Below are 27,914 nucleotides of genomic sequence, written 5' to 3'. Positions count from 1 at the left end.
TTGGTTACAGCCTGGTTTAGGGCAGTTCCTGAGCTCTGCAGGGCCCGTCCTTACTGGAAAAGGTCACACAATCCTGGAATGGGCTGGGTTGGAAGGGACCTCGAAGCCCATCCCATCCCACCACAGGCAGGGACACCTTCCCCTGTCCTAGGGTGCTCCAAGCCCCGTCCAGCCTGGCCTCGGGCACTGCCAGGGAGCCCCCAGAGCTGCCCTGAGGGGGCCACAGGGCTGGGGCAGGCGGCCTGGCTGGGCAGGAGCCACGGAGGGGCTTGTGGGGTGGGGGAGAAGCTTGGACTCTGGAGGAGGAGAGGAACTTGTGGGGGATCTGAGCGGGGAAACGCTTCCCTGGGGGCTCTGGGGGCGCGGGGAGGGGAGCGGTGCCCGTCTGGGCATTGCGCTTTCCCTGCCAGGGCCGTGCCAGCACCGGGGTTGGTGTCGGGGTCTCGCTCTGGCCAGTGAACCAGGCCTGGTCCTTGTGCTCAGGGTGAAAGTTCTGCAGCCCAGGGTGGGCACCACGTCCCCAGGCCGCTGACCCTCTGTCCCCTTCTCCGCAGTGACCACCACCAGCCCCATGGAGAGCCCGTGGCGTGGGAGGCCGGGCTGGCTGCGGGCTGGGTGCGGCTCCCTCAGCCCCCTCTCCCCTGGAGCCCTCCCCGGGCCAGCCTGGCACACCCCGAGGTGGCTCCTGCCCCGCAAGGCACCTCCAGGACACTCATCCCGACCCCGGGGAGGGCCCACGGAGCCCTGGGACACTGCGGGGACACGCTGGGGCTGGCCAGGAGCGGCCACGCTGTCCTGGGGGGCTGTAGGGGCCCCCAGGAACTGTGGGGGTGGGACAGGAGCAGCCCCGTGGGCTCAGGGGCTGGGAAAGGGGGGGGGGGGGGGGGGGGGGGGGGTGTTTTTCTGGATTTGTTGTTGTTTAATAAAAACTTCCTTTTTTTTTTTTTTTTAAATTTTGTTGTGCTTTTGGCCCGAGTTTGTGGCTGTGGCCACTCCAAAGGCAGTGCCGGGGGTGGCTTTTGCTGAGGGTGGATTTTGTGAGCTGTGAAGGGATGGAAGGGAGAGAGCAGGGAAGGATCCAGGGAAGGATCCAGGGCAGCTCCCTGAAAGAACCAGAGAATCCTGGAGTCTCCTGAGTGGGAAGGGACCCACAGGCATCATCCAGTCCGAAATCCAAACGCTCCTGGAGCAGTCTCGGGGCTGTACCCATTCCCTGGGCACCCTCTGGGGGAAGAACCTTTCCCAAAATCCAGCCTGACCCTCCCTGGCCCAGCTCCAGCCGTTCCCTGGCTCTGTCCCTGTCCCAGGGAGCAGGGATCGGAGCTGCCCCTCAGGAGGAAGCTGCAGACCCCAGTGAGTCCCCCTCAGTTTCTTCTCCCTGCGGATTCCCTCCTCGGGATAGAACACTCAGCTGGTTCCTCGTCCTTTCCGGGACTGTACGCACCCCATGACGCCAAGGAGCAGTTCTGAGGCTGCTGAGCTTCGCCAGCACCCCCAGCCCTGCTGAGCCTTTGCCTTTTCCCGGCAGTTCCATGCTAAAAACAGCTGAGATTTCGCTTTGCTGGCGCTCAGGGCTCAGCCCAGCACAATCCCCTGCGGGGAGGGCTCTGCCTGCGGGCTGACCTCGAAGCCACGGGTTTCCTGGTGGGATTCCACCGACCACGGACCCTTCTCTGGGAGCTGCAGGTGCAAACAGCCGGGATGAGCTCAGGATCTGCTCCAGCATCCCCACGGATGTCCCACCGGGATGTGGCCTCTCCCAGCGAGGCTCTGCTGTGCTTTTGAGCACCTCGACTCTCTTTTTCCAGGCCTGAACTTGGAGTTTGGCTGCTGCAGGCAGGCTGGCACGGCTGGCATCGCTGGTGGCCTCGCTCCCGAGGTGTGGTGGAAGCTCCTGCAGGGACAACTCGAGCTCCTCGCTCTCAGAGGGCTCCGTGGGGTCTCAGAGAAGCTCTTGGGGTGCAGCTGATCCCATGGAGGATCCAGGAGGGATTTGAGTCTCCCACCATCCCGGAGTGCTCAGCGCTGCCTGGGGCCCGTATCCGGCAGTTTCTGTCCCCAAACTTGGCCTTTCCATGGATCCACGCTGATTCACGGCTCCTTCTCCCCCCGAAGCCGTCACGATCCTGGGGACAAGGATGTGCCACCGTCCCAGTGCCCTTCCCGCTGTCCCTGCGGATGGGGAGGAGGAAAGCGAGTCCTGCAGCTCCCACAGAGCCTTACGAGCATCTGCAACAGCTCAAGTGGAGCTCCTGGAGGCAAAAAGCACCTGGAATCAAAAGCACCTGGAGGCAAAAAGCACCTGGAGCTGTTGCTGGGCTGGTTCCCACCTGGACACGGCTGCGATTGCCCCAAAACTGACGTGGAAAAGCTCCTCCTTCCCCACGGGACGAGTTCTCAGCCCTGGTGCTCCGTGTTTAGCGAGAGGACCCCCCAAACCCTGCCCTGATCCCAGAAATCAAGGACACCCCAAACGCTGCCAGGTCGGGACCAGCCAGGCAGGTTTATTCCCCTTTCCAGGCTCCTGGAAACCTATGGAGCCCCAGCTGGAGGCGACACAACCCCCAAATTCGGGTGGGGGGGTGGCCCAGGGAGTCCCTGAGAACCCCAGCCACGGCGGGATGGGAACAACCATCCCCCAGCTGCGCCTCGGCACGAACAGAAACCTCCAGCACTGCGTTTGCTCCCTTTTTTTTTTTTTTTTTTATCGACGTGTGTGTGGATATATAGAAAATACCGAGAACTCCGGCAACGGAGCCCCCGCCGGAACAACAGCGCCGGGTACGAACAGCTCTGAGCTCAGCAGTAAAAACCACCCAGTCCGGATTGTCCCCTCCCAGCCGCGTCCCGCCGGCCGCTCCCTCCTCCGCAGGGACCCGCGGAGGGTGGCAGCGCTAGGGCTTGGCGTGGTGCGGGAAGGCCGGGACGTGCGGGGAGCTGTACGAGCGCTGGCCGTGCCACGGAGCCGCCGGGTACAGCCGCGAACTCCCGTAGGACGCCGCGAAGCGCCCGGCGCCCGTGGCCAGCGGCCGGCACAGCTCCGAGGGCTGCGTGGAGGCCACCACCAAAGGGCTGGGGAAAGCCGGGATCACGAAGGGGTTAACGGAGAGCGCCGGGGCCACGGGCACGCCCTGGGTTTTGAGGTGCTCCAGGGGGTTCCCGAAGCTGCCCGGGAAGTGCAGCGCGGCTCCCTTGAAAGCGTCCGGCGGCAGCGGCGCGGCGAAGCCGGCAGTGGCCACCACGGCCTTGGGTTTGGCCAGCCCTTGGTGGCCCCCCGGCGAGCGGGGCCCCCTGTCCCTGCCCTCCTTGGCCAAGGGGGACACAGCGCGGGACTTGGCGATGGGGCCGAAGGGCTCTTCCTCCTCCTCCTCCTCATCCTCCTCCTCTTCCTCATCCTCCTCCTCCTCGTCGCGGCCGTGCCTGGCCCGGGGCGCGGCGGGGCCGAAGGCGGCCCCGGGGGGCACCCAGCAGGCCTGGACAGCGGCTCCCCGGCCGTCCCACGGCGGCCCCGCTTTGCTCCGCAGCTCTTGGGGCTGCTCGGGCTCCTCGGGCCGCGCCGGGAAGGCGGAAGGCGGCTCCAAAAAATCCTTCAGGTTAGAGAAGTACCCCCAGAGCGGGGGGCAGCCGGGCTGCAGCCCCTCGCTGCGGTAGGCGTGGAAGTAGCCGGTGAAGACGGCGGGCGCCGGAGCCCCGTCCTCGGCCCGCGGGCAGCCCTGGCTGTCTCTGCCTCCCGGGGAAGCGCTGGGGGCCGGGCCCGCCTCGCTCCCGACGCTCGGAGCTCTGTCCGGAGCTCCCGCCGGCTCCGGGCTCCTCTGCTCAGCGAGGCGAGGGCCGGTGACCGGCCGGGGCGGCTCGGGGCCGGTGTCGCTCGGTGCCCGCCGGCCCTCGGGGCAGTGGCGTTTGTGGCAGTGCAAGGACTCGGCCTTGCTCACCTGCGCCAGCAGCTTCTTCTTGGCCAGCGGGGACATGATGGGATGGTTCCCTTTAGAGTAGAAGCTGGAGAAAAGGCGCTTGTAGGTTTCGCTGTGCGTCCGGCAGGGGCTGGGACAGCCCCCCGAGGGGCTGGGGGCCGGGATGGCCGCGATGGCCGGGCTGGAGCAGCCGTCGGTGGCCCGGCCCCGCTCCGGCGCGTCCCGCGCGTCCTCCGCGCCGGCGGCCGCCTCCGGCTTCCCCTTGTCCGGAGCCACCTGCAAGCAGAGGGGTCGGGGTGTGGGTGCCGCATCCCGGGGTGGGCTCCTGGCTCCCCGCCCACCTCTGGCTGCCCTCACACCCCCGGCTCTCTGTTCCCGGCCGGCTCCGTCCCTCCCCGCTCTTTCCAGCGAGGGCCGGACGCGGCCCGGCCGGGGGGCTCCGCGGCTGCTCCCAACCCCTCCGGAGGGGCCGCGCACCTGCTCGCGCCCCTTCTCCTTCCTGGCCCTCTTGCTCCGGTCGTCCTTGGAGACCTTGTACTGCTTGCGGGGTTTGCTGGGGGGCAGCGGCTTGTCCTCCTCTCCCTTGAGGTGCCGCACGTAGGGAAGGACGAGCCTGCGGAGCGAGCGGGGAGCGCGGTGAGCGCCGCACCGCGAGGGGAAACTGAGGCACGCAGCGGGACGGACCCCCCCGCCCCGGCCCCGTGCCCACCTCTCGTAGTGGCGCCGGGTGCAGGTGGCCGCGCTGGTGCTGCCGGGGCTGCCCCCGAGCTCGTCGTAGACGTTCTTCCAGAGCCGGCGCCCCGTCACCTGCAGCGGGAGGGAGGGGTGAGCCCCGGCACCCCGGGGACATCCCGGGGACACCCTGATGTCCAGCCCTGATGTCCACGGGACTTCCCGATGCCCAGGGGGGGACACCCAGGAAACATCCTGGCACCCAAGGGACACCCTGGAACTCCGGGGGACATCCCAGGGACACTCTGGCACCCAAGGGACACCTCGGCACCCAGGGGACTGGGTCCTAATGTCCAGCCATGATGTCCACGGGACTTCCCGATGCCCAGGGGGGACACCCAGGAAAATCCTGGCATCCCAAGGACACCCTGGCACCCAAGGGACACCTCGGTCCTTGATGTCCAGCCATGATGTCCAGGGGACTTCCCGATGTCCAAGGAACGCCCTGGCACCCACGGACGCCACTCACCAGCTCGTAGGCTCCCAGCTTTTCCACGGCTTTGTAGATCTTCCAGAGGTTAACTGGGAATAAAGGGGACACGCTGAGGGTCAGGAGGACACGGGACCTCTGCGCGGCCACCACCCGCTGGCCCTTGTCGCCGGGGCCGGGCGATGGGGAGGGGGGGACATACTCTGCTTGAAGCCGAGGTGCGGGATCCTCTCGATGGGCGTGTGCCGGTCCTTCATGAACTTGTAGAGGCTGACGAGGAAAGCTTCCTCCTCCTCCTTCTCCTTCTCGTCCTCCTTGTCCTCAGCTTCTCCCGCCGCCTTGTCCCTCTCGGCGCCATCCTCGGCCCCCGGCGCGTCCTGCGGGACACGGGGCTGAGCTTTTGGGGAAGCCGAGGCGGAGCAGCGGCCCCTCCACCCCCTCCCCTCGCAGCCCGGAGGCGTTCGAGGCGCTCCGGGCTCGTTCCCCGGCAGCCCGGGCCGCTGGCCAAGTTGGTCAAAGCGCTGGATCCGGGCGAGAACACGAGGAACGGCTTCCAGGAAAACAGACGGGCAGAAATTCAGCCCCCCCCGCGCCGCCGCCGCCGCCTTTCTCAGCTAAAAATGTTCCTCGTTTGTTTGTTCTACATTTTCCGGAGTTATAAAACTTGTTGCTATTTTTGGGCAAAGAAGCTGCTCGGCTCCCAAGTCCGTCCTTTTATTTTTTATTTTATTTTTTTTTTAGTCTTTCGGGCTTTTTTTTTTTTTTTTGGTGATTCTTCTTTCTATTCATTCCGCGGCTTGTGACAGACGCCGGATTTTAACGGCTGAAAGAGTTCAAAGCTTTCTTTTCTTTTCTCTTTTGGGTGAAATAAAAAGCTGCTGGAGGGAGGGAAAAGCTCCAGCGCCACAAAAACCAAACCCCGTTTCCTCACGAGCATAAAAAATTCATCATAAAAAAATCCTTCTATTTCTACGGGACCCCCCCAAAATGCCATTTTGGGTCCATTCCCCACCTCACCCCCCACCCAACGCTGGGAATTTCACATTTCTCTGCCTCATCCTCCCTTTCGCCGGCGGCAGAAGCGCTGCTTGCCCTCCTCCCTCCCCCGAATTTTGGGGCGTTCAGCACCCCCCACCCCCCAAAAAATTCCGGGGTGCACTCACGGCGGGTTTGGTGGTGCGGGCGGGTTCTTGGGGCTCTGCTTGCGGCGCTTGGTTGTTCTCCATGGGGGGAGAGTCGCTGGCTTTGAGTTTAGGAAGGGTCCTGAAAGGGAAAAAAAAAGGGGCGAGGGTGAGATCCCAAATTGTTGCTGCTCTCCTAAAATTAAGGGTAAATCGGGATGATTCGGGCCACGGCGCTGCCCGTCAGGCACCGAAATCGGCTGAGGCCTGAAGCTGCTCCATCCGCGCCTCCCCGCTTCCCCCCGACATTTCGGGCTCGGTGTCCCTCAAATCTCCTCCCCCCCCCCCACTTTTTTTGAGGAAAAACCGCGGGAAAACGGCGAAAACCGGCGATGCGAACCTGGGGAAAGTTCGGCGCGGGCTGAGGGGGTCCCCGGCTCCTTCCCAGCCCCCCCCGGTCCCACCCGAGCCCCTCCGGTGCTCCCCGGTCCCGCCCCGGCCGCGCCCGCGCCACGTGACCGCGGGGCGCGCCCTCGGGGCGGGGCCGACACGCCTCCTCGCTGCCCATTGGCTGGCGCGAACACGCCCCCTTCGCCTATTGGACAGCCGCGCTGTCTGTCTCCTCCCCCGCGCGGGGCGCGCTGGGAGTTGTAGTCCTGAAGGTGCGGCGTGCGCGCGGCTGCAGGTGAGCGCACCTGAGCACAGGTGAGCGCAGGGGGGGTGTCCCTGTGCCCGTCCCCAAGTGCGGCGGGCACACGCGTGGGTGCGTGCGCGCGCAGGGCCAGGTGCCACGCGCGCACAGGTGTGCGGCGGGCGCAGGTGTCACACGCACACGCAGAGGTGTTTATCAGCTCCGGGTGACACGCACACAGGTGTGCGGCGGGCGCAGGTGTCGCGCACAGCCCCCCACAGGTGCGTGCAGCAGGTGAGGCGTCACACCTGTGCGTGCGGGTCCAGGTGCCCCCCGCGCGCAGGCGTTTATCAGCTCCGGGCGCCGCACGCGCGGGCAGCGGGCGCAGGTGCCGCACACCTGAGTGTGCGGGTCACCGGTGTCACCCCCGTGTCCCGCCCCCCGCGGTGACTCCGCCGGCCCCGGTTCGGTTCCCGGCACCGCTGACGCGATTTCCTCCCTTTCTGGCAGCGCTCCCCGGGCGCAGGAAACCGCCGGCGTTGGGGGGGGGGCGCGGGGCTTTTGGGGCGAAACCCGGCCGATTTGGGGCTGAACAACCCCCGCCGGTGGCAACAACCCCCGTTCCCCCGGAGCGCGGCCGGTGCCGGGGATTCGGGGGGCTGGGGACGGCACCCGGGCTCTAATTACACATTTAATGAGATAATAACAATAATTACAATAACAATAATTACCGGCCCTTCGGCGGCGGCGCTTTCCCGGCGCGGGCTCAAACTCGTCCCAAATCCCGTCCCGCTCCTCAAGCCCGCGGACCCCGCAGCGTGCTCGGGGCTCCTTCTCGCTGCCCAAATCACCCCGCTCAGCCAAATTCCGCCCGTTTAGGCCCAAATTCCCGGGGCTGGAGCGTCACGGCCCGGAATAGCGCGGGAGCGCTGCCAAGCCATGACGGCGGCTGAGTAATGGGCTGAAGTCATCCCTTCCCCATCCCGCGCCGCTGGCACAGGGAAAATCACCCCTGACATCACCACGAGGGGCTCGAAAGGGGCTGGGGGCCGCCGGGGGCGGCCGCAGCCGAGGGTCCCCCCGCGGGGTCGGGGCGCGCCCCGGTTCTCGGTGGGTTCGGGATTTGCGCTTTCCCGGCCGGTCCCCGCTCGGGACGGGGCGGGCGCGGGGGACGCGCGGCTCGGGGCGGGCGGCGGGACCCCCCCGGCCCCGCGGGACCCCCGGTACTCACCGGCGGAGGCTCGGGCCGGGCTCCGGGGCGGCCGGAGCAGCGCGCGGGTGTCGCGGAGCGGGAGCGCGACCGGGATGAGTCACCCCCGCTCGGGGAAGTGGCGTGTGCGAGGCTGAGCGGGGCTTGCCGAGCCATTGACTCTTTCCTTACCGGAACGGACGCGCTTTTGGGGGTTCTCCCCCCTCCCCCGAATGACTGGGCCGGACTTTCCAGGCCCCAAGCCCCCCCCCTCCCCGGGCGGGCGGCGCGGCCGGAGCCACTCCGAGGTTGGGGACAGCGCAGGAGGCTCTGGGGTCGTGGTCCTGCTCCCCTTCGTGGGGTCCCCGGCCGCTTCCAGGGATGCTGCCCCTTGTCCCTGGACCGGGAATCCCAGTCCTACGGCGCCGGGGCCTCTCACACGCTGAGGACGGGAGGGGCTCAACCCCAAAGCAGCCCCCCGAGAATCCTCCTCCCCCCGTTCCGACTGGTGAAAGAGTCCCGAAAAATGAGAAAAAAAAAAAAAAAAAAATACCCCGGTGACTCATTTTGGGCCAAAAAGCCGAGAAAGCAGAAGCGGGGGGAAGTCGTGTGGGGTATTCGGCTCCTGTCCCCCCCCCACCCCGGGGTAGGAAGGGGGTGAAGGAGCCGCGGGTGACACTGAACCCCCCCCCCCCCCCCCCTTTCCAGGAAGGCTCCCGCCCTCTCGGCGATAAAACCGGGATTTAACGAGAACGGGGAAAACAAACAGCAAAAAGCCCCGCTCGGAGCGGGTTTTTATTCCCGACTCCCGTTTTCGTTCGGGTTGGGATGTCCGGGGCTGCGGGATGCGGGGGCCCTGCCTCAGTTTCCCCTTGCAGCCGGTCCAGCCTTCCGGGACGCTCCATCGGCTCTGGGATGGACGGGAATTCAGGAAGAAATGGGATTTTAGGAATAGATCAGGTTTCAGGGTCCCGGGGGCAGCTGAGCACCCCTGGGTGGGACTCAGCCCCCGCTGGACTCCGCTCCAACGGGAACTCCAGGGAAAGCTCCTCCTCCAGGGGGGTGTTTAGGGTTTAATCCTGGAGGAAAAGGGGAATTGTTGGGGTTGGGAGATGTGGGGCGGTGAGAGGGGGCACTGAAATTGTCGGGGGAGGAAACCCAGAGCTGCTGCTGCTGGAAAAAAGGAGCAGGAAAAGGAGGAGAGGGAATGCGAGGAAGCAGAGAAGGGGAAGGAAAAGGAGCGGGAAGGAAAGGAAAAGGAGAAGGGAGAAAAGAATGAGGAAAAGGAGAGGGAAGAAGAGGAAGCAGAGAAGGAACTGAAGGAAGGGAAATGGAAAAGGAGAAGGAAGAAAAGGGAATGGGGAGGGAGGAGAAGGAAAAGAAGATGGAAGAGAAGAAGGAACAAAAAGAGAAGGAGGAAAAGGAAAAGAAGGGAAAGGAGAAGGAAATTAAAAAGGGGAAGGAGGCAAAGGGAAAGGAGAGGGAGGAGATGGAGGGAAAAGATGGAAAAGGAGGAGGAGATGAAGGAAAGTGAAATGGAAAAGGAGAAGGAGGGAGAACCAGCTCGAAGCTGCCGGGACCGGCCCTGGCAGCCCCCGCATCCCCCGGGACGCAGGGACGGGGTCGTTGTCTCCGGGGGTCTGGGGGGGCTCTGAGGTTGGAATTCTCTCCCCCTCCGGGGCTCGAGGCCATCGGGGCGGGCGGGGAACCGCAGCTCCAGCCCGGCGCTCGGAACTCGGGATATGAAGCCGTCAAACACCTCCCTGGGTTTAATTACCCCGTAATTAACCACGTAATCACCGGGAAACTGCGCCCGAGGAGAGTCCCCGGGGCCGAGGCAGCCGCGGCGGGCGCGGGAGGTCCGGGAGGTAAAACCGCCCCGATCGAGGGGTGCTGGGGGCTCTGGGTGCCCCCGGGGAGGGGTCTGGGGGCTGCGCTCACCTCGAGCCTCTGCCAGGGCGGTGGCACTGCCCCCCCCAGCCCGGCCCTGAGGGTCTTTCCACGGAGAGCTCATTAGCGGGGCACTAATGAGGCTTAACGAGCTCAGCCGGGGCGTCCCAGCACCCACAGGAGCCATCGGAGCCCGGCCACGAGCCCGGCGCTGCCGATCCCGGGCAGGGATGCGCAAATCCAGGGGGACGCGCACCCGGACAGGCGCCCGTGGCCCCGAGCAGCCCCTGCGGGGTGCGGGCTCAGCCCCTCGGGGCGGGCACGGCCCCTTTGTCCCGTCCCGGATCCCGCCGGGCTGGGGCGGGCGCGGAGCGGCTCCGGTTCGGTGCCCGCGCAGCCTTTCCCGACCCGTTCCCAGATCCGATCCCGCCCCAATCCCGACCTGGAGATCCGGATCCAATCCTGCCCCACAATCCCGAATCCAATCCTGCCCCAGCCCCCTGAAGTTCCCGGGATCTCCGGCTGCTCCTGCTCCCAGAATTCGGCTCCTGGATTCCCATTCCCGGCTGCTGCTCCAGGCTCTGACCCCTGGATTCCCTTTTTTTAGGGAGCTGCCCCCCACCCCACTCTGGGGTCACTTTGACCTCTCCCTGATTCCGAGGACTCCTTCAAGGCCCCCGTACAAAGTCCACAGCTGTTTTATTATCCTTAAACAGTACAAAAAGAGGGAATAATTCCAGGGAATGGGAGCCAGGAGTAACAGTCAGTCCAAAACCTGGGAATTACAGACAGGGAAGGACACCTGGAGAAGCCTTTTGGGACACAGAGAAGAAAGTTTGGGACAGGAAGGAAATTTTAGGACACAGAGAAAAGTCTGGGACACAGACAGGAAATTTTGGGACACAGAGGAGCCCTCGCTGCAGGAGGTTCACAGTGAGACGCAGGAATGGCACAGCCCAATCCCAGGGAAGAGCTGCTGGATCCCAGCTGGAAGTGCTGAGCCGCTCCCTCTGTCCAGCCAGGACATCCCAGCCTGACTTCCAGGTCTTCCCGAGGCGCAGGGAGCAGCGGGATTTCGGGATTTCTCGGCAGAGGGGAAGCATCTGCCCCTGCAGGAGTGCGGAGCGAGGCCAGCCCGCCGGGAACGCCCGAGCTGCGGCCTGGGATCATCCCAGGGCTGCTCCAGAGCCGGATCAGTCTCCCTGTTGCACCAGGATATCCGACAGGTCCTCCGTGCTCTGCAGCTTCAGGTTCTGGGAATGGCAGGGAAAAGCTGAGTCGGGCGGAGGCAGAAGGAATAAATCCCCCAGGATGAGGCTTCGGATGGAGCCCAGCCCCTCCTGCCACTGGCTGGGGGCTCCTCCCAGGAACGTGGGACAGCAGCAGGAATTTCCCCATGGAAAGGGAAATTTTTCCATGGAAACCTCCGTGGAAAAGGTTGGAAGGGGCTGCCCAGGGGAGGTTTGGAGTTGCCATTCTTGGAAAGGAATCCCAAGGAATTCCTGGATGTGGCACTCGGTGCCAAGGTGGGGATCGGGCACAGGTTGGAATCTGTGACCTTGGAGAGCTTTTCCAGCCTCAGGGATTCTGGGATTCTGCTCCTTTCTCCGGAGCCTGGAATGCTCACAGCTCTGGGACAGCCCCGAGGACGGGGAGGCACAGCTGGGAATGCTCCAGGTGCTGCCGTTCCCGTTCCCTGAGCTGTATTCCATGGAATATCCGGCACTGACGGGAATGGCTCCCTGCTCTCACCTTCTCGTTGGCCAGATGCAGCAGGCACACGAAGGCCAAGGGCACGGAGAGGTTGGTGGCCATGGCAGGGGGGAGCCTGTGGAAAAGCGGGATCGGGATCGGAGCCCCGGGAATCCCAGAGCAAAGCTCAGCTCCTCGGCTTTGCCAAGCTGGATGTGAGCACAGCTTCCCTGGGATTTTCCCTGTCCCATCCCCATCCCAAACCTGTGGAGCAGCTCCTTGGTGACGTCACTCAGGACCTTCTCTCCGGCCACCGCCGCCGTGTCCGGCTCTTCCCCGGCTCCTCCCGCCTGTTTGGGAAAATCCCGGCACTGCAGAGCCCAGCTCCGCTCCCCGGCATTCCAAGGAAAACCCCTGCAGCCTGTCCAGCCGGGAGGGAAGGAAGGGCTGTGGAATTCCCTGCAGGAATTTCTCACCTCTTCCCCCGCTCCCGTCAGCAGCTCCCACATGTCCCTCTTCAGCCTCCTCATGTCCATCTTCTTGGCGGTCCTGGCGTACTGGATGGCGATCCTATTGATCTGAGGGAAGAATCCGGGATCGCCATCAGGATCATTCCCGATTTTCCATGGCAGTGACAGGAGCGCTGCAACAGTCCTGGTGTTTAACCCGGGAATTGTTCCTCTGGGAATGCCGATCCAGAGGCTCCGGGGGTGGGGAGGGAGCTCCTGGGATTTTTAACCCTGGAGGTGCTGAGAGGTTTTTGCTCCAGCCCTGCCCAGGGAGGAGCTCCCAGTGCCAGGGAGCAATTCCCAGTGCCAGGGAGCAATTCCCAGTCCCAGAGTGGAGTTCCCAGTGCAAGGGAGGAATTTCCAGTGCCAGGGAGGCATTCCCAGCGCCAGGGAGCAGCTCCCAGCCCAGTAGCTCCCAGTTCCAATGAGTAGCTCCCCATTCCAGCGAGGAATTCCCAGTCCCAGTGAAGAATTCCCAGTTCCAATGACCAGTTTCCAGTCCCAGTCCCAATCCCAGTCCCAGACCTTCTGGGGCTCAGCGATGAGGGTCAGCTCTCCGTAGGTGGTGACGTCCCCGCCGTTGACGACCCCGTTGACGATCCCGGTGATGACCCCGTTGATCCCGGTGCGCTCCGGAGCCTCGGGATGAGCGGTGAGGTTGAACTCCCCGGCCTCGCCCTGGAATTCCGCGGGATCGGGGTCGTCGTCGCTGTCGGGGTCCTGGGAGGGGACACGGAGGGGACACCTGGAGGAGCCAGAGGCAGCAGGAGCCGCTCCGGAGGGTGGGAATTCCCACCCAGCTTCCCGTGGGATTGGGGTTACCCCAATGGAATGGAGGTTATCCCCATGGGATTGGGGGTTATCCCCATGGGATTGGGGGTATCCCCATGGAACTGAGGTTATCCCCATGGGATTGGGGGTTATCCCCATGGGATTGGGGTTATCCCAATGGAACTGAGGTTATCCCCATGGGATTGAGGTTATCCCCATGGGATTGGGGTTATCCCAATGGAACTGAGGTTATCCCCATGGGATTGGGGGTATCCCCATGGAACTGAGGTTATCCCCATGGGATTGGGGGTATCCCCATGGAACTGAGGTTATCCCAATGGAATTGAGGTTATCCCCATGGGATTGGGGGTTATCCCCATGGGATTGGGGTTATCCCAATGGAACTGAGGTTATCCCCATGGGATTGGGGGTTATCCCCATGGGATTGGGGTTATCCCAATGGAACTGAGGTTATCCCCATGGGATTGGGGGTATCCCCATGGAACTGAGGTTATCCCCATGGAACTGAGGTTATCCCCATGGGATTGGGGGTTATCCCCATGGGATTGGGGTTATCCCAATGGAATTGAGGTTATCCCAATGGAACTGAGGTTATCCCCATGGGATTGGGGTTATCCCAATGGAACTGAGGTTATCCCCATGGGATTGAGGTTATCCCCATGGATTGGGGGTTATCCCCATGGAACTGAGGTTATCCCCATGGGATTGGGGGTATCCCCATGGAACTGAGGTTATCCCAATGGAATTGAGGTTATCCCCATGGGATTGGGGTTATCCCAATGGAATTGAGGTTATCCCAATGGAACTGAGGTTATCCCAATGGAACTGAGGTTATCCCCATGGGATTGAGGTTATCCCCATGGATTGGGGGTTATCCCAATGGAATTGAGGTTATCCCCATGGAATTGGGGGTTATCCCCATGGAATTGGGGGTTATCCCCATGGAACTGAGGTTATCCCCATGGGATTGGGGTTATCCCCATGGGATTGAGGGTTATCCCCATGGATTGGGGGTTATCTCCATGGGATTGGGGGTATCCCCATGGAACTGAGGTTATCCCCATGGGATTGGGGCTCATCCAGTCCCTCCCCGCTGGCCCCAGGCAGGTGTAGGGAGCTGTTCCCAAAGCTTTTCCATTCCTGGGAGTGTCCCAGGCCAGGCTGGAGCAGCCTGGGATAGTGGGAGGTGTCCACGGAAAGGGTGGGATGAGATGGGATTTAAGGTCCCTTCCATCCCAGCCTGGGATTCTGGGATCCAGGGACACACAGGAATTCCCAGAGGGCTCAGGAATTCCCAACCTGGCTCAGGAATTCCCAGAGGGCTCTCCTGCCACTGTGGGACCAGCGGGATTTGTCCCAATCCCACCTGGAGGCAGCAGGGAAAGGAAACTCCAGGAGGAATCAACTCCCGACAGGAGCTGGGAGGAGCTGAGGAGAGGGATGGAATTTCCTCCTCCTTCAGGGCATGGAAAAGGCTGGGATGGAATTCCTGGCAAACCCACCCCTGGGAATGTCCCAGGCCAGGCTGGATGGGGTTTGGAGCAGATGCCAGCAGGGTTTGCAGACCCCGCAGCTTTGGGAGGATCTGCGGCTCCAATTCCTTTCCTTGGGAATTCTCTGGCCGCGGATTCGGAATTCCCACGTTATTCCCGGCACGGATCAAGCACAGGGAAGAGCATGGGAGGGATAAAGGCCCTCCTGGGCTGTACCTGCAGTGCGGGGCAGAAGTTGCAGGTGTCGCTGGGGTTGTTGTAGTCGTAGTCCCCAATCCCAGCCTCGCTATCCAAGGTCCCCACCGGCTCCGAGCTCTGGCCGAGCTGTGGGACAGGGCAGGGAAAACATTCCAAGATATTCCTGGAAAAAGGCGAGGCCTTGTTCCTTCATCCCCCTTTTTCCCAGGATGCTCCGTGGTGACACCAGCACGGCCCCAGCCCTCAGGAACATCCCAGGACGCTCCCGGAGCTTGGTGAGGAGAGGTTTTGTGCCTGGAATGATCCCCTGGAATGATCCCCTGGAATTCTTTTAGGGAAGGCTCTCTCACCCTGACCGTGGGTTTGAGGAAGAGCTGTGCCATGTTCTTGGGGTCGTAGTGGAAGTCGGCAGGGAGCGTGGTGCCCCGGACGTTCTGGCTCTCCAGGATGGATTTGGCCAGAGTTGTGGATGCCTGGGAATGGAAAAATGGGAAGCTCCATCAGCTTTCCATGCAAAAACAAGGAGTGCTTGGAATTTGTCTGGAAAGGGGCAGGGTCCAGCCAGGACACCCAGCTGGAGCAGCCAAAATCCAGGGAATTCCAGGCTGCTGTGGGAAAAGGGAGAGCAGGAAGGGCAGCGGCCCTGCAGCACCTTGGTCTTACGGAAATGGGGCTCGAAGTCGACGTCCTCCTCGAAATCCAGCTCGAAAACCTTCCTGGGATTCCTCCGGCGGGATTCCCCCTCGGAGCCGGTGTCTGCTGCGGGATGGGAGGGAGGGGAAGAAGGAGAGGAAGGAAAGGAGGAGGAAAGGAGGAGGAAAGGAGGAGGAAAGGAGGAGGAAAGGAGGAGGAAAGGAGGAGGAAAGGAGGAGGAAAGGAGGAGGAAAGGAGGAGGAAAGGAGGAGGAAAGGAGGAGGAAAGGAGGAGGAAAGGAGGAGGAAAGGAGGAGGAAAGGAGGAGGAAAGGAGCTGTCACTGCCTCAGGCCAGGACAAGCACAGGCAGCTCATTCCCACCCGGAGCATCTGCTCCAGGCAAATGGATTTTCCCCCTTTTCCTGGGAAAGCAGCCGGGGCTGGCCTCAGCTCCATGGTGCAAAGGAATCCATGGGAGCAGAAACTCTGATTGATGGTCTGAAGGAGATCGGGTGGGATATGGGGAAGGAATTCCACCCTGGGACAGTGGGAGGGGTCCCTGCCCATGGATGGGCTCCGAGTCCTTCCCAGCCCCGCAATTCCACGATTCCCTGCCCATCCCAGGATTCCCTGCCCATCCCGAGGCTCCCTCCCTCCGGACACTCACGCCTGTGGCGGGGCCGGAAGCGCCAGTGCTCGGGGCCGGCCCACATGGAGAGCGTGCGAGGGCTGAAGTAGGAATATTCCCCGGGATTCATGGATAGGTGCAGGCTCATGGTGGTGATGTCTCCCTCTCCCAAAGGAGCTCCGTCAGTCCTGGAAAAGGCCCGGGACCTGCTCAGTGACACCATTCCCTCGGAATTCCTGAGGGGATTTATTCCCGGGGCACTGGGAAGGGGGCAGAGCCTCAGTTCTGCTGGAAAAACCGGCTGGATTTGCCTGAGTTCTCCGTGGAAGGCAGAGAGATCCCTGGAAAACATTCCTGGATGCTCCCAGCCCTGGAGCAGGAGGTGAGCTCCTCAGAGGGACTGGGAATTCCTCATCAGGAGCTGGGAATTCCTCCCTGGAATTGCCCCACGGAGCTCCCAAAGCCCAGCCACGGATCCCCCTCCGCACCCACCTCCTGCTCCCGAAGGAGCCGAGGTTCTCCGGGAATTCCCCGATCCTCTCTCCGGCCGTGCTCCCGGGGGATTCCAGCTGGAATTCCGGGGGGGCAGCGCCCTCCCCGTCGTCGCTGTCCAGCTCCACGTTGGGATCAAAGACCTGCTCGCTCTTCCGGAACTTCTCCAGCAGCGCCGACACCGACTGGAAAACAGGGAAGAGCCCCGGGATGGGTGAGGATGGGAGATGGGTGAGGAGCCGAAGGAGGGCAGGGAGAGATGGGATAATGGGAAAAAATTCCTCCCTGGGATGGAATTCCCAGAGAAGCTGTGGCTGCCCCACCCCTGGAAGTGTTCAGAGCCAGGTGGGAGCATCCTGGTCTGTGGGAATTCCCACTTGGCTCAGGAATTCCCAGCCTGCCTCAGGAATTCCCTCCTGCCTCAGGAATTCCCAGCCTACCTCGCTGTGGGACTCCTCATCCCAGTTGCTGAACTGGAATCCGGCCAGGGAGGAGCAGATCCGGCGTTTTTCCAGGCACTGGGCCAGCAGGGCTGGGGAGAGGTTGGACACGAGGTGAATTCCTTGGATCCAAGCAGGTATCCCATGGCTCTGCAATCCCGGCTGGGCAGGGCTCAGCTATCCAGGGAAAAGACTTCAATTCTTGGGAATAACCCTGGGAATGCTGAGCAGGGTTTGGAGCCGTATCCAAGGTCAATCCTCACCCTGGAATGCACCGATCCCAAATCCTGCCCAGCTTCCAGAGGGTGGGGGGGCAGGGAGGGACCTCAAACCTCCAGAATTCCCGGTTTTCCAGCATCCTGAGCGGGATCAGAGCAGTGACCGAAATCACAGGGGAAGGAGCTGGATAAGGCCAGGAAAAGCATGGAAAAAAAGGCTGGAATTCACCTTTTAGATCAGCCACTGGGACGGGATCCGAGCTGGGCAGGGCCGGGGTGTCCGAAGAGGGCAGAGGGATAATCCCAGAGTGGAAGAGGAGCCGGCTCTGGAAGCTCTGGGAGCGCAGCCCCGTGAGGAAGATCCCGGCCGTGCTGCACTCGTCGAAGGAGGCGGCCGCCCTCTGGAACATGGGATCCACCTGTGGGGAATCAGGGAATGGGGCTGGAATCAGGGCATGGAGAGGGGAAGGGAGGGCTCTGAGAGAGGCTTTGGAGCACAGATCCCAAGGGAAAACGATCCACCGCAGCCGGGCCAGGCTGGAGCAGCTGGGATGGCAGGAGGTGTTGGAATGAGGGGTTGGAATGGGATGAGCTGTAGGGTCCCTTCCAAGCCAAGGCATTCCAGGATTCCATGAGCTGGTGTGGACTGGGAATCAGGAAGAAATTCCTCCCTCTCTGCCTCTGGATCATCCCTGGGAGTGTGCCAGGCCAGGCTGGAGCAGCCTGGGATAGTGGGGAGGTGTCCACGGAAAGGGTGGGATGAGATGGGATTTAAGGTCCCTTCCATCCCAGCCTGGGATTCTGGGATCCAGGGACAAACAGGAATTCCCAGAGGGCTCAGGAATTCTCAACCTGGCTCAGGAATTCCCAGAGGGCTCTCCTGCCACAGTAGGACCAGCAGGATTTGTCCTAATCCCACCTGGAGGCAGCAGGGAAGGGAAACTCCAGGAGGAATCAACTCCCGACAGGAGCTGGGAGGAGCTGAGGAGAGGGATGGAATTTCCTCCTCCTTCAGGGCATGGAAAAGGCTGGGATGGAATTCCTGCAGCCACTCCTGGGCAAATCCATCCCTGGGAATATCCCAGGCCAGGCTGCAGCGAGCTGGGATAGTGGGAAGCGTCCCTGGCCACGCTGGCACCAGATGGGATTTCATCTCTTCCACCCCAAACCATTCCAGGATCCTTTTCCCAGCCTGAATTCCCAGGTTTGTGCGATGCCAGAGCCCAGGGGGGTGGAGAGGCAGGAAAACAGGGATGAGGAGAGATCCAAGGCCACCTCAGAGCCGCGGGAGGCCTCGGGAAGGTTGATGTTGTTCAGGTTGTGCTCGATGGTTCGGAAGGTTTGTTTCTTCCTGGGCTGCGCCTTCCGGGCGGCCTCGGGGGCTGGGCTGGAGCCTGGAGAGGGGAGAAGGACAAAAATCCCACTTCAAAATGGCCAAAATCCCTCCTAAAGGAGAGGGAAAACCTGGAACCTGGGCACCAAACTCACAGCGGGCATTGGAATTCCTCAGTCGGGATCTGTTGGAACGAGCAACGTTCCATGGGCCGGATGGGCTTTGCTTTTTATTGGTTCTGTTTGGCCCCAAACTGCCCCTGTTTGGCCCCAAACTGTCCCTGTTTGGCCCCAAACTGAAATCAGAAATCCCTGAACAACAGCTCCAGCTTCTCCCTCCCATCCCTCCCTGCTCCAGTATTCCAGGAGAACCAACCTGGGATCTCCCAACCCCTGGAAAATTCGATTAACCCCAAATCTCTTTGAAACTCCCAACTTGGAAAGAGCACTGAGGCTTCTCCTGTTCCCGGGTGGGAAAGGAGGGAATTTCCCGGGTTTTTTGAGAGAAAAAGAGGGAATTCCCACCTTCCTCGGGGCTCTGCGGGTCCTTGGCAGGGGCTGAGTCCTTGCCCAGGTTGCCCAGGACCCTGTAGGTGTCGGCGTGGACGGAATCCACGCGCACAGCGTAGATCTTGGCACTGGCATCCAGGGTTCCCGCTGCCACCTGGAACAGGGAATTCGCAGCTGGAGAGGGAAAAGCCTCGCCTGGATGATCCCAGATCTGATTTCCCGAGTGCTCTGCATCCCGAGGAAAATCGCGGATAACGGGGAGAGGAGTGACTGTGAAAGCTATGGACCGCCAAGGGGGGTGCTCCCTTTGGCTTTTTGGGATCACACCTAAAATCCTTTAGGAATTGCTGAGTTTGGCAGCGGGGAGAAGCAGAAAGGCGCAGGTTTGATCTGCCAGGAGCCGCCTCTCCTTCCTTAGGGCCACCCCCTCGGGATCATCCCGTTTGCCCCAATCATGAAGGGGTGAAGGACGTGGAATTCCAAGTGCCTTCTCCAGCCCCAGACCCCGTCAGGAAGGCTGAGAACCCCCCAGTGAAACCCAGTGCCCCTTTCCCATCCTTCCCTCAGGAGCCACTGCTGGCTCAGGAGCTCCTGGAGGCCACATCCCAAAGCGCTGTCCCCTGCGGATCCATCCGGGAATCCACTCCTCCCTCCCAGCAATCCCAGGGAATCTTTTCCTTGGCAAGTTCTTGGATTAAACCCAGCCCAGCAGCACCCTCCTTCCTTTCCCAGCCTTGTTTGGTCACTGGTTTTCACCTCAGAGGCCTCCCAAGCCCTGCTTTTGCACCAGAGCCCTTTGGAACGCCACAACCAGAAGGATTCAGCCTTTACAAGGATTCGGTGCCTCCAATTCTGACAAAAAGCGGCTGTGCCGCCTCTCCCAGGGGGGTTTTGGCGGCAGCACCCTGAGCAGCGTTCGAGGTTTCACATCAATTAAGCCTGGGGTTAATTGCCAGGTGGAAACAAAGCAGCAGCAGCAGCAGCAAGGACTCCTCTCACCTTGAAGTTGGTGAGCTCTGAGTTCTTCTGCTTCAGGATCTCGGTCATGTAATCGATCAGGTGCAGCCCAAAGGCATTTTTGGTGGTGATTTTCTGCAATAAAGCACAGCTGGGGACCCTTCCCCTGACCAGGGCCACCCTGCCAGGACCCTGAGCCCCGGGGGAGGGCAACAGCAGCCTGGATGTGGCCACGGCTTCCTCTTGGAAGAGGAATAGGAAAAGGTTGGAGAGGTGGGCAGGGAATTGTCTGAAATTCAACAGGGTCCTGCAGCTGGGGAGGGACAGCCCTGGACACAGCACAGGCTGGGGGTGATCCCTGTGGAGAAGGACCTGGGGGACAACAAACTGTCCCTGCCCAGCAGAGTGTCCTAGGAACAAGGACACCAAGGGGATGCCCCAGGAAGAGCATTCCCAGCAGGTCAGGGAGCGTTCCTGCCCCTCTGCCCAGCCCTGGGAGCACCTCTGGAGTGCTGCGTCCAGCTCTGGGATCACTGGGACAGGAGGGACACGGAGCTCCAGTGACAAAGATGAGGAAGGGCCTGGAGCATCCCCCCGATGAGGAAAGGCTGAGGGAGCTGGGGCTGGTCAGCCTCGGGAAGAGACGGCTGAGAGGGGCCCTCATCCCTGTGTCTAAATATCCAAGGGGGAATGTGGGAGGATGGAGCCAGGCTCTGCTCCGGGGGGCCCAGCCATGGGACGAGAGGAACGGGCAGGACCTGATGCCTGGCGAGTTCCACAAGAACTTTTTCCTGGGATTGCCCAGAGCTATTCCAGAACCGTGCAGACACCACCCATGTGCTGTGGGATGACCCTGCTGGAGCAGGGTGCTGGGGCCAGATGCCCCTTCACGGTCCCTTAACCTGCCCCATCCCGGAACGACCCCGCTGCCAAGGCCCGAAGCGTTTCCAACCCCGCCCGCCCCGCGTTGCCGGAGGATTTTAAACCCCGCCCGGCCCAACCGCGGCGCCCCGGACTCACGTTCTCGCTGCAGAGCTTGATACAGGTGCTGTAGTGCTCCGCGATCTGCGCGTTGCTCCACTGGGGCAGCGGGGGCTGCCAGCTCTCGGGCCTGCGGGACACAGCGGCGTCGGTGACCGCGCTCCCCCCTCAGCCCGGGGCCCCGCGCACCGGCCCTACCTGGGCGCGGGGGAGCCGAGGCCCTGCAGCGACGAGTCCACGGCCCTGGAGCGGCGGCGCTGGCGCCTCTCGCGCTCATCGTCGTTGTTGGGGCACTCAGCGAGCACGGGGGTGCCGGGGGTGCCGGTGCTGCCGAGGGGCCGCGGGGCCGGGGAGGCGGCGAAGGCGGCGGCGGCGGCGCGGGGGGTGCGAGCGCTCATGGCTGCGGGACAGCGCCGCGCTGAGGGGGAGCCCGCCCTCGCCGCGGCCACGCCCCCTCCGCGCCTCCCGACCAATCAGCGCGCGGCGCCCCTGCCCGGCAGCCAATCAGCGCGCGGCGCGCCCGCCCCCGAGGCGGGTTTGAACGGCGGCGCGCGCTCGGCGGGCCCGCGCGTGCGCGCCGGGTAACGGTCGTGAGGGGGGAAGGGGGGGGGGGGGCGCAGCGCTCTGAGGGGACCCCCGGGAGGGAACCCTCGGGAAGGGGCGACCCTTCCATTGCCCCCCATCTGCCGGCCCTGGGATGGGATCGGAGCGGTGTCAGCAGCCCCCGGTGCCGCCCCCGCACCCCCCAAGAAGGAGGAGGAGCCACCAGAGCAGCGCCGCTTATCCCGGAATCAGTGAGGTTGGAATCTTTGCGATCACCGAGTCCAAGCTGTGCCCGATGCCCCCCTTGTCCCCAGCCCAGAGCCCTGAGTGCCACCTCCAGGCCTTGGACACCTCCAGGGATGGGCATTCCAAACCTCCCCGGGCAGTTCCGAGGCCTGAGCGCCCTTTCCATGAGGAAATTCCCGCTGGTGTCCAACGCGAGCCTCCCCTGGCCCAGCCTGAGGCCGTTCCCTCTCCTCCTGTCCCTGTTCCTGGCAGCAGAGCTCCACCCTGAGCCACCCTGTGCCCCCTCTGGTGTTCCCTGAGACCCTCCAGGTGTGTCCCCATATTCCCTGAGACCCTCCAGGTGTGTCCCCATATTCCCTGAGACCCTCACCTGACCTCAGGTCCCCCATCCCGGGCAGAGGGGACACTCCTGGGAGAGCCCCGAGCTCTGTGCCTGAGGCAAGGCTCCACCAAGAGGGAAATAAATCCGTAACTTTTATTTCTGGAGCGTGTCCTGTGCTCTGGAAGCTTTAGGAAAAAGTCGGGATGGCCTGGACGTGCCCCCAGATCCATCCCCAAAAGCTCGGGAATTCCATTCCAATTCCATTCCAAAGCTCGGGAGCAGCAGCTGCTTCTCCAGTGCCACCGCCCGGAGCAGGAGCTTTTCCAGCCCTCCCAGGCAGCATTCCCAGCCGAATCCATGGATTTAAGGCACCGCGGCCTTGCTGCGGTTGGGTGTCCGCGTTTTTTCCCGGCGGCTTTTCCCGGCTGAGCCGCTGGATGGAGCAGCAGGAAAAGCCGTGGATTGATCCCCGCTCCAGGATTTCCCCTCCGTGCCAAGGGAATCGCGGAATTGTTAAGCGTGGAAAACACCTTTAGGATCGTCAAGTCCATGTTCCAGCACGGGATGGAGCCGCGGGATCTCCCGGGGAGGAGAATCCGGGATTAGGGAATGGTGGGTTCCCCATCCAGGATGCTCCAGGATCCCGGGAAGGGCCGATCCAAGGAAACGCCTCTCCCCGGGAGTGCCCGAGCCCGCGCTGTGTCCCCAGCACGGCTTTACCAGAACCCGTTCCAAACACCATCCACCAGGACCCAACAAGGAAAATCCCATTTTTCCTAAGGAATACGTGCATTTAGAGGTGGTCGTTAACTCCCGAATCCCACTTTTCCTTTGGCTCCGTCCGTCGATTCCCGCGGCCACCCCCGCCAGGAGCGCTCCCCCAGTCGGGATCTCAGCGCTGCCTCATCCCAACCCCAAAAATGGCAAAGGAATCAACGCTTGGAGCCTGGAATTTCCTTGGAAGAGCCCCGGACACTCCCAAACCTCGAGGAACCGAAACACTTCAGGGTTTTTTTTTTTTTTGTCCCCCAGATAACTCGGGGGCTGAGCAATGGGGTCAATCCCTTCCCTCAGCTGCTCCAGGATAACCGGGAGGGGCTGGAAAATCCCGGGATGTGCTTTGGGATGAGTTTTCCCGGGAACAGACCCCGCATGTTCCGTGGCTGCAGTAAACAAATCAATCTCTGCAGCTGAGCCCGACCCAAAGGAGCCTCCGAGGGTTTTGATGCCCAAATAAATTTCTCCTGCCCTGGCAACGGCCTTGGATTTTTCCCAGGCATCCATCAGCGGTGCCGGAGAGGGCAGGAACATTCCCGTATGGAAGTGGAAATTGAGGGATCCCTGGTGACAGGATTTCCCAGATTTTTGCTGCCCTGTGTTTTATCCCCAATTCTTGTGCCACAAATCCCAGGATTTCCCGCATTTTTGGCGCACTCATTCCTTGTGTTTGGAGCTGGAGGCACAGGGAAAGCTCGGCAGAGGGAAGCGGGTTTGATCTTTCCAAGATTTTATTGGGAAGAGCTGTTCCCGAGCTGCCTTCCCGTGGCCTGGCTGCCGCACACGTCGCTCCGATCCAGCCAGGAGGGATTCTTTTCCCTTTAGTGGGAAAGCTCTGGAAGAGGCCGGAGTGGGAAGGACCTCGGGATGGCCCCAATCCCTTCTCCTGCCCCTCATTCCCTGGGAATGGCCCCAATCCCTTCTCCAGCCCCTGGGAATGGCCCCAATCCCTTCTCCTGCCCCTCATTCCTTGGGAATGGCCCCAATCCCTTCTCCAGCCCCTGGGAATGGCCCCAATCCCTTCTCCAGCCCCTCATTCCCTGGGAATGGCCCCAATCCCTTCTCCTGCCCCTCATTCCTTGGGAATGGCCCCAATCCCTTCTCCAGCCCCTGGGAATGGCCCCAATCCCTTCTCCTGCCCCTCATTCCGTGGGAATGGCCCCAATCCCTTCTCCAGCCCCTGGGAATGGCCCCAATCCCTTCTCCTGCCCCTCATTCCCTGGGAATGGCCCCAGTCCCTTCTCCTGCCCCTGGGAATGGCCCCAATCCCTTCTCCTGCCCCTCATTCCTTGGGAATGGCCCCAATCCCTTCTCCAGCCCCTCATTCCCTGGGAATGGCCCCAATCCTTGTAGGAAAAGGGAAGGGAAAGCGGGATCAGGAGTGCTCCTTGGGGCCTGTGGGAATCTTATCCTGGGATATTTTCCGGGATAAATCCTGGAATGGGTTGGGTTGGAAGGAACCTTGAAACCTTGTCCATGGACAAGGACACCTTCCATAAATCCTGGTGGCTCCAGCCCAGCCTTGGACAATTCCAGGGATCCAGGAGCAGCCACAGCTCCTCTGGGAATTCCATCCCAGCCCCTCAGGCAGGAATTTCTTCCTAAAAAATCCTGGTTAGAGCGTGGATCCCACCAGGATTCCTTAGATCCTTCTGCAACCCCTCCCTGCCCATTCGATTGCTGCCATGAATAATTAATTTCTAATTAAAAATCAATCGGAGCATCCCATGGAAGCAATTTCCTCTCTCCCCTTTCCCCTTCCTTCCCTCTGGAATTCCCGAGGCCCAGGGAGGACCCTTTGGAGCGGTTCCTTGCCCTGGAAACCCCAAACCCGATTTAATTCCTCATTTCCCGCCCCCAAATTCCCAATCCTGAAATCTCCCAGCAGCTCCTGCTCCGCTCATTTAGCTCAGTAATTACTGGGGTAATTAACTCTAATTACTGCTGCGAACAAGCCGGAATTCTCCACCATCCAGGAACCCCAAATCTGCTGGAATCTGCCCCAAAATGGAGGCGGGGACTCCCAAAGGACACAAACCCACTCCCATCCCGATGTTTGGAACCCAAACCGTTCCTCTCCGAGCTCATATTTTTTGGGAAGCATCCCAGAGCCCCCTGGGTGCCATGGAAACCGCGGGTTGTGCCCTGGCAGCGATGAGCCACCGTTAATTCCCGTTTTCCGGGATATTTTGGACTCGGCATGAAGCAAATTTATGCAAAATGCTGGAATCCATCCATGGAAATGAGGCTGAGCCCGTGGATTCACCGGAGCGGGAAATCAGCGGGGTGGGTTCGGTCAAACCTACAGATCCTGCTCGAAAAGCACCAAAAACGACCGAGTTTGGCTTTTTTGGGGTCTCCCAGCAGGCAGCTTCTGGTTCTTGGGGGTTTCCCATGGAATTGGAGATGGAGGGATAACCCAAAGCCCGGGGAATTTGGAATTCCCTTTCCTTGTGTGGCTGAGGGGGATTTTTGTACCCAGTGAGGGCTCGGCCTCATTTTGTGGGGTGGGGGTGAAATTCCCGCTTAGGGACAGCCCTGGGAAAGGGGATGGGATGATCCCGATGGAGGAAACGGCTCCGTGGGGATCAGAATCCCACTGGGATGGGGTGATCCCGATGGAGGAAATGGCTCCGTTGGGATCAGAATCCCACTGGGATGGGGTGATCCCGATGGAGGAAATGGCTCCGTTGGGATCAGAATCCCACTGGGATGGGGTGATCCCGATGGAGGAAACGGCTCCGTGGGGATCAGAATCCCACTGGGATGGGGTGATCCCGATGGAGGAAATGGCTCCGTTGGGATTGGGATGGGGTGATCCTCATGGAGGAAATGTCTCAGTTGGGATCGGAATCCTGCTGGGATGGGGTGATCCTGATGGAGGAAACGGCTCAGTGGGGATTGGGATGGGGTGATCCTCATGGAGGAAATGGCTCCGTTGGGATCGGAATCCTGCTGGGATGGGCAAGGGGATGATCCCAATAAAAAGCTCCCTTGGGATGTGAATCCCTCCGGGAAGGGGGATCCAGCCCCGCATTCGTGGGAAGCTCAGCTGGGAGCAGCCGCCGGCGCCCGGCGCGTGCCGATGTTTATCCATTCCCGGCCTTTTCCAGGATAAAATCGCTCATGGAAAGCAAACAGCCGGAGTTTGCCGGGCCTGCGGGATGGAGCCAAGCCCGGCAACGCCGCTTTAATTAAAATCCGGAATTCCAGGCGGCCGGAACCGATGGCAGGGGCCGGATGCTCCCGCAATTCCCACGTGCTCCGCTGTCAGCATGGAAAACCACGGACTGAGCATTCCTGGCGGAGCAGCGGGATTCGGGAGCCCAGCCAGGGAAGAGGAGGCCGGAATCGCATGGAGAACAACCCCGAGCCCTGCTCGCGCTCCAGGAAGGATCGGAGCCTTTTCCATAATTTCCATGATTTGGGAATCAGGGATGCGCTCCCAGCCCCGGCTTTGAGGAGGAATTCCAGGAATTGTCCCTTTTCCTGCTGTTGTGGTGACATTTCGGGGCAAACCCTTCCCACCGAGGATGCCCCAAACCCTTCATCCATGTTTTTTATGGAATTTTAGCTTTTCCGCCTTTTCCACCTCTTCCCGCTCCCACCCCCCTCCCCTCATTGAGGGATAAGGAACCAGTCTCTCCACACCAAAGGAACATTTATCCATGAAATCCACGGAGGGACGATCCCGACGGTCACACGCAGATGCTTTGGGAAGGACGGTTGGGTTCCCTCTCTCTCTCGGGATGCTCCCATGGGAAGAACTTCCCAGAAAGCTCCTTCCGGCTGCCGCCACCCCAAATCCCAAATTCCCGAGGGATCCCCTGGGATCGGGAGCCCTTTGGTCCGGGATGGGGATTTTAAGGAGACCCTCAGCTGCTCCTGGGTCTCACTGTCCCTCTCCGGGACTTTCACTGAGGAGTGGGATTTAACATCCAGCAGGAATGGGATTTGGGGTGGGTATTCCATAGGAATGGGATTTGGGCTGGATATTCTGCCAAAATGGGATTTGGGGTGGGTGTTCCATAGGAATGGGATTTAGGGTGGATATTCCAGCAGGAATGGGATTTGGGGTGGATATTCCAGCAGGAATGGGATTTGGGGTGGATATTCTTCAGGAATGGGATTTGGGGTGGATATTCCAGAGAAATGGGATTTGGGGTGGATATTCCAGCAGAAATGGGATTTGGGGTGGATATTCTTCAGGAATGGGATTTGGGGTGGATATTCCAGCAGGAATGGGATTTGGGGTGAGTATTCCAAGGAAAAGGGGGATTTCCATGCATTATAATAATTGTGTTCCTTATCCAGCTGGACATGGGATTTTGGGGCAGGGTGATGCGTTTGGGACATGAAGAAATCCCAAAATCCCAGAATCCCAGAATGGGGAAGGCCAGAAGGGACCACGCTGGGTCCCGGAGGCTGAAAATTGGAATTTTTTCCGATTGTGGTGATTTAATTATAAATAAACCCCAGGAGCTCCCGGGCCGGGCTCTGCGACCTCGCACAGCTCCGGCAAGGACACGGAAATCCCAAAAAACCCAAATCCCGTCACCCCTGCGGGAACGCTCCGTAAACAGCGGATCCCGCGCTTCCATCCTGGAATGCTCGGCCGTGAGGGGCTCTCGAGGGACAGCAAAATAAAAACAACACTGAAGACACGGGATGGGCGGGGCAGGCCTTGTGTCCACCGGGAATCCCGGGAAAAACGCTCCAAACAATGGGAATTGCCGCCAGATGGATCCTTGGCTTCGACTTCCAAAGGCGCCGCCGGATCCTTGGCTTCGACTTCCAAAGGCGCCGGGGTTTTTCTGCCCAACAGAACCAAAACAGGCTCGGGCTTGCTCGAATCCCAAAATCCAGCAAAATCCTGAAATCCAGGGGTTGGTGCTGGGGGAGGGACGGTCACACGTGGAATGGGGGGAAAAGGGTGGGTTTTGGAGCAGATTTTGGAGAAGATCCCCAGTGTGGATGGGGAGGGATTTGGGATTTGCTGCTCCAGGCTCCTGTTCAATTGGAATGGGAATTTCTGCATTTCAGGACACAAAGCTGAGCTTAAAATCCAAGGTTTAGGGGGTCAGGAGGTGGCTCCAGGCTGGGATTTGGGGTTTGGGATGGGGGAGTTTTCCAGGTGCTTCCAAGGAGAGATGGCAGAGGGATGGGAACAGAGCTCCGGGGGATTCTCTCCAGACTCCGCTGGTTTTTCTTTCAGATGCCAGGGAAGAGGCAAAGGAACTCCCCGGC

General features: G+C 61.3%; 3 protein-coding genes and 1 long non-coding RNA gene across 16 annotated transcripts in view; 2 read left to right on the top strand and 2 right to left on the bottom strand.

Annotated features, from left to right (window-relative positions):
• KANSL3 (KAT8 regulatory NSL complex subunit 3) overlaps window positions 1-14,940 on the top strand; it is a 40,003-nt gene extending 25,063 nt beyond the window's left edge. For 7 of the 10 annotated variants that reach the window (XM_032092297.1, XM_032092295.1, XM_032092294.1 and 4 more), the window contains one exon: window positions 555-2,727. In XM_032092297.1, the coding sequence (XP_031948188.1) occupies window positions 555-952 (398 nt within the window). In that variant the 3' untranslated portion in view covers window positions 953-2,727. Of the gene's footprint in view, window positions 1-554; window positions 2,728-14,796 lie in introns of those variants that run through there. The other 3 variants (XM_032092298.1, XM_032092299.1, XM_032092300.1) reach the window with 3 other exon arrangements.
• ARID5A (AT-rich interaction domain 5A) lies at window positions 919-8,159 on the bottom strand. Of its 3 annotated transcripts, none has more exons than XM_032092305.1 (7): window positions 8,057-8,159; window positions 6,237-6,336; window positions 5,276-5,450; window positions 5,113-5,165; window positions 4,621-4,718; window positions 4,389-4,524; window positions 919-4,187 (listed from the first exon to the last, which is right to left on the bottom strand). In XM_032092305.1, exons 2-7 carry the CDS (start codon window positions 6,297-6,299, stop codon window positions 2,895-2,897), a joined length of 1,818 nt encoding a protein of 605 aa, XP_031948196.1. In that variant the 5' UTR covers window positions 6,300-6,336; window positions 8,057-8,159; the 3' UTR covers window positions 919-2,894. The 3 variants fall into 3 exon arrangements, with proteins under 3 accessions (XP_031948196.1, XP_031948198.1, XP_031948197.1); XM_032092307.1 differs by lacking the exon at window positions 8,057-8,159 and adding an exon at window positions 7,557-7,907; XM_032092306.1 differs by lacking the exon at window positions 8,057-8,159 and adding an exon at window positions 6,595-6,679.
• NCAPH (non-SMC condensin I complex subunit H) lies at window positions 10,585-21,179 on the bottom strand. 2 transcript variants are annotated; one of them, XM_032092303.1, is made up of 17 exons: window positions 20,978-21,179; window positions 20,819-20,909; window positions 19,841-19,933; window positions 18,857-18,995; window positions 18,275-18,393; window positions 17,229-17,418; window positions 16,782-16,873; window positions 16,342-16,526; window positions 15,889-16,037; window positions 15,241-15,347; window positions 14,939-15,061; window positions 14,607-14,714; window positions 12,631-12,825; window positions 12,073-12,174; window positions 11,861-11,946; window positions 11,657-11,732; window positions 10,585-11,157 (listed from the first exon to the last, which is right to left on the bottom strand). In XM_032092303.1, exons 1-17 carry the CDS (start codon window positions 21,175-21,177, stop codon window positions 11,098-11,100), a joined length of 2,115 nt encoding a protein of 704 aa, XP_031948194.1. In that variant the 5' UTR covers window positions 21,178-21,179; the 3' UTR covers window positions 10,585-11,097. The 2 variants fall into 2 exon arrangements, with proteins under 2 accessions (XP_031948194.1, XP_031948195.1); XM_032092304.1 differs by having other exon boundaries at window positions 15,241-15,344.
• A 405-nt stretch (window positions 21,180-21,584) lies between these two features.
• Window positions 21,585-22,050, top strand: LOC116435756. The gene is made up of 2 exons (XR_004236846.1): window positions 21,585-21,877; window positions 21,909-22,050. It is a non-coding gene; the product is annotated as an uncharacterized LOC116435756 (long non-coding RNA).
• Window positions 22,051-27,914: the final 5,864 nt, after the last annotated feature.

Source organism: Corvus moneduloides, chromosome 27 (assembly GCF_009650955.1).
Source record: "Corvus moneduloides isolate bCorMon1 chromosome 27, bCorMon1.pri, whole genome shotgun sequence".
Taxonomy (NCBI): domain Eukaryota; kingdom Metazoa; phylum Chordata; class Aves; order Passeriformes; family Corvidae; genus Corvus; species Corvus moneduloides.
Note: the sequence above shows the minus strand (reverse complement) of the source record. Positions and strands in the feature narration are given on the sequence as shown.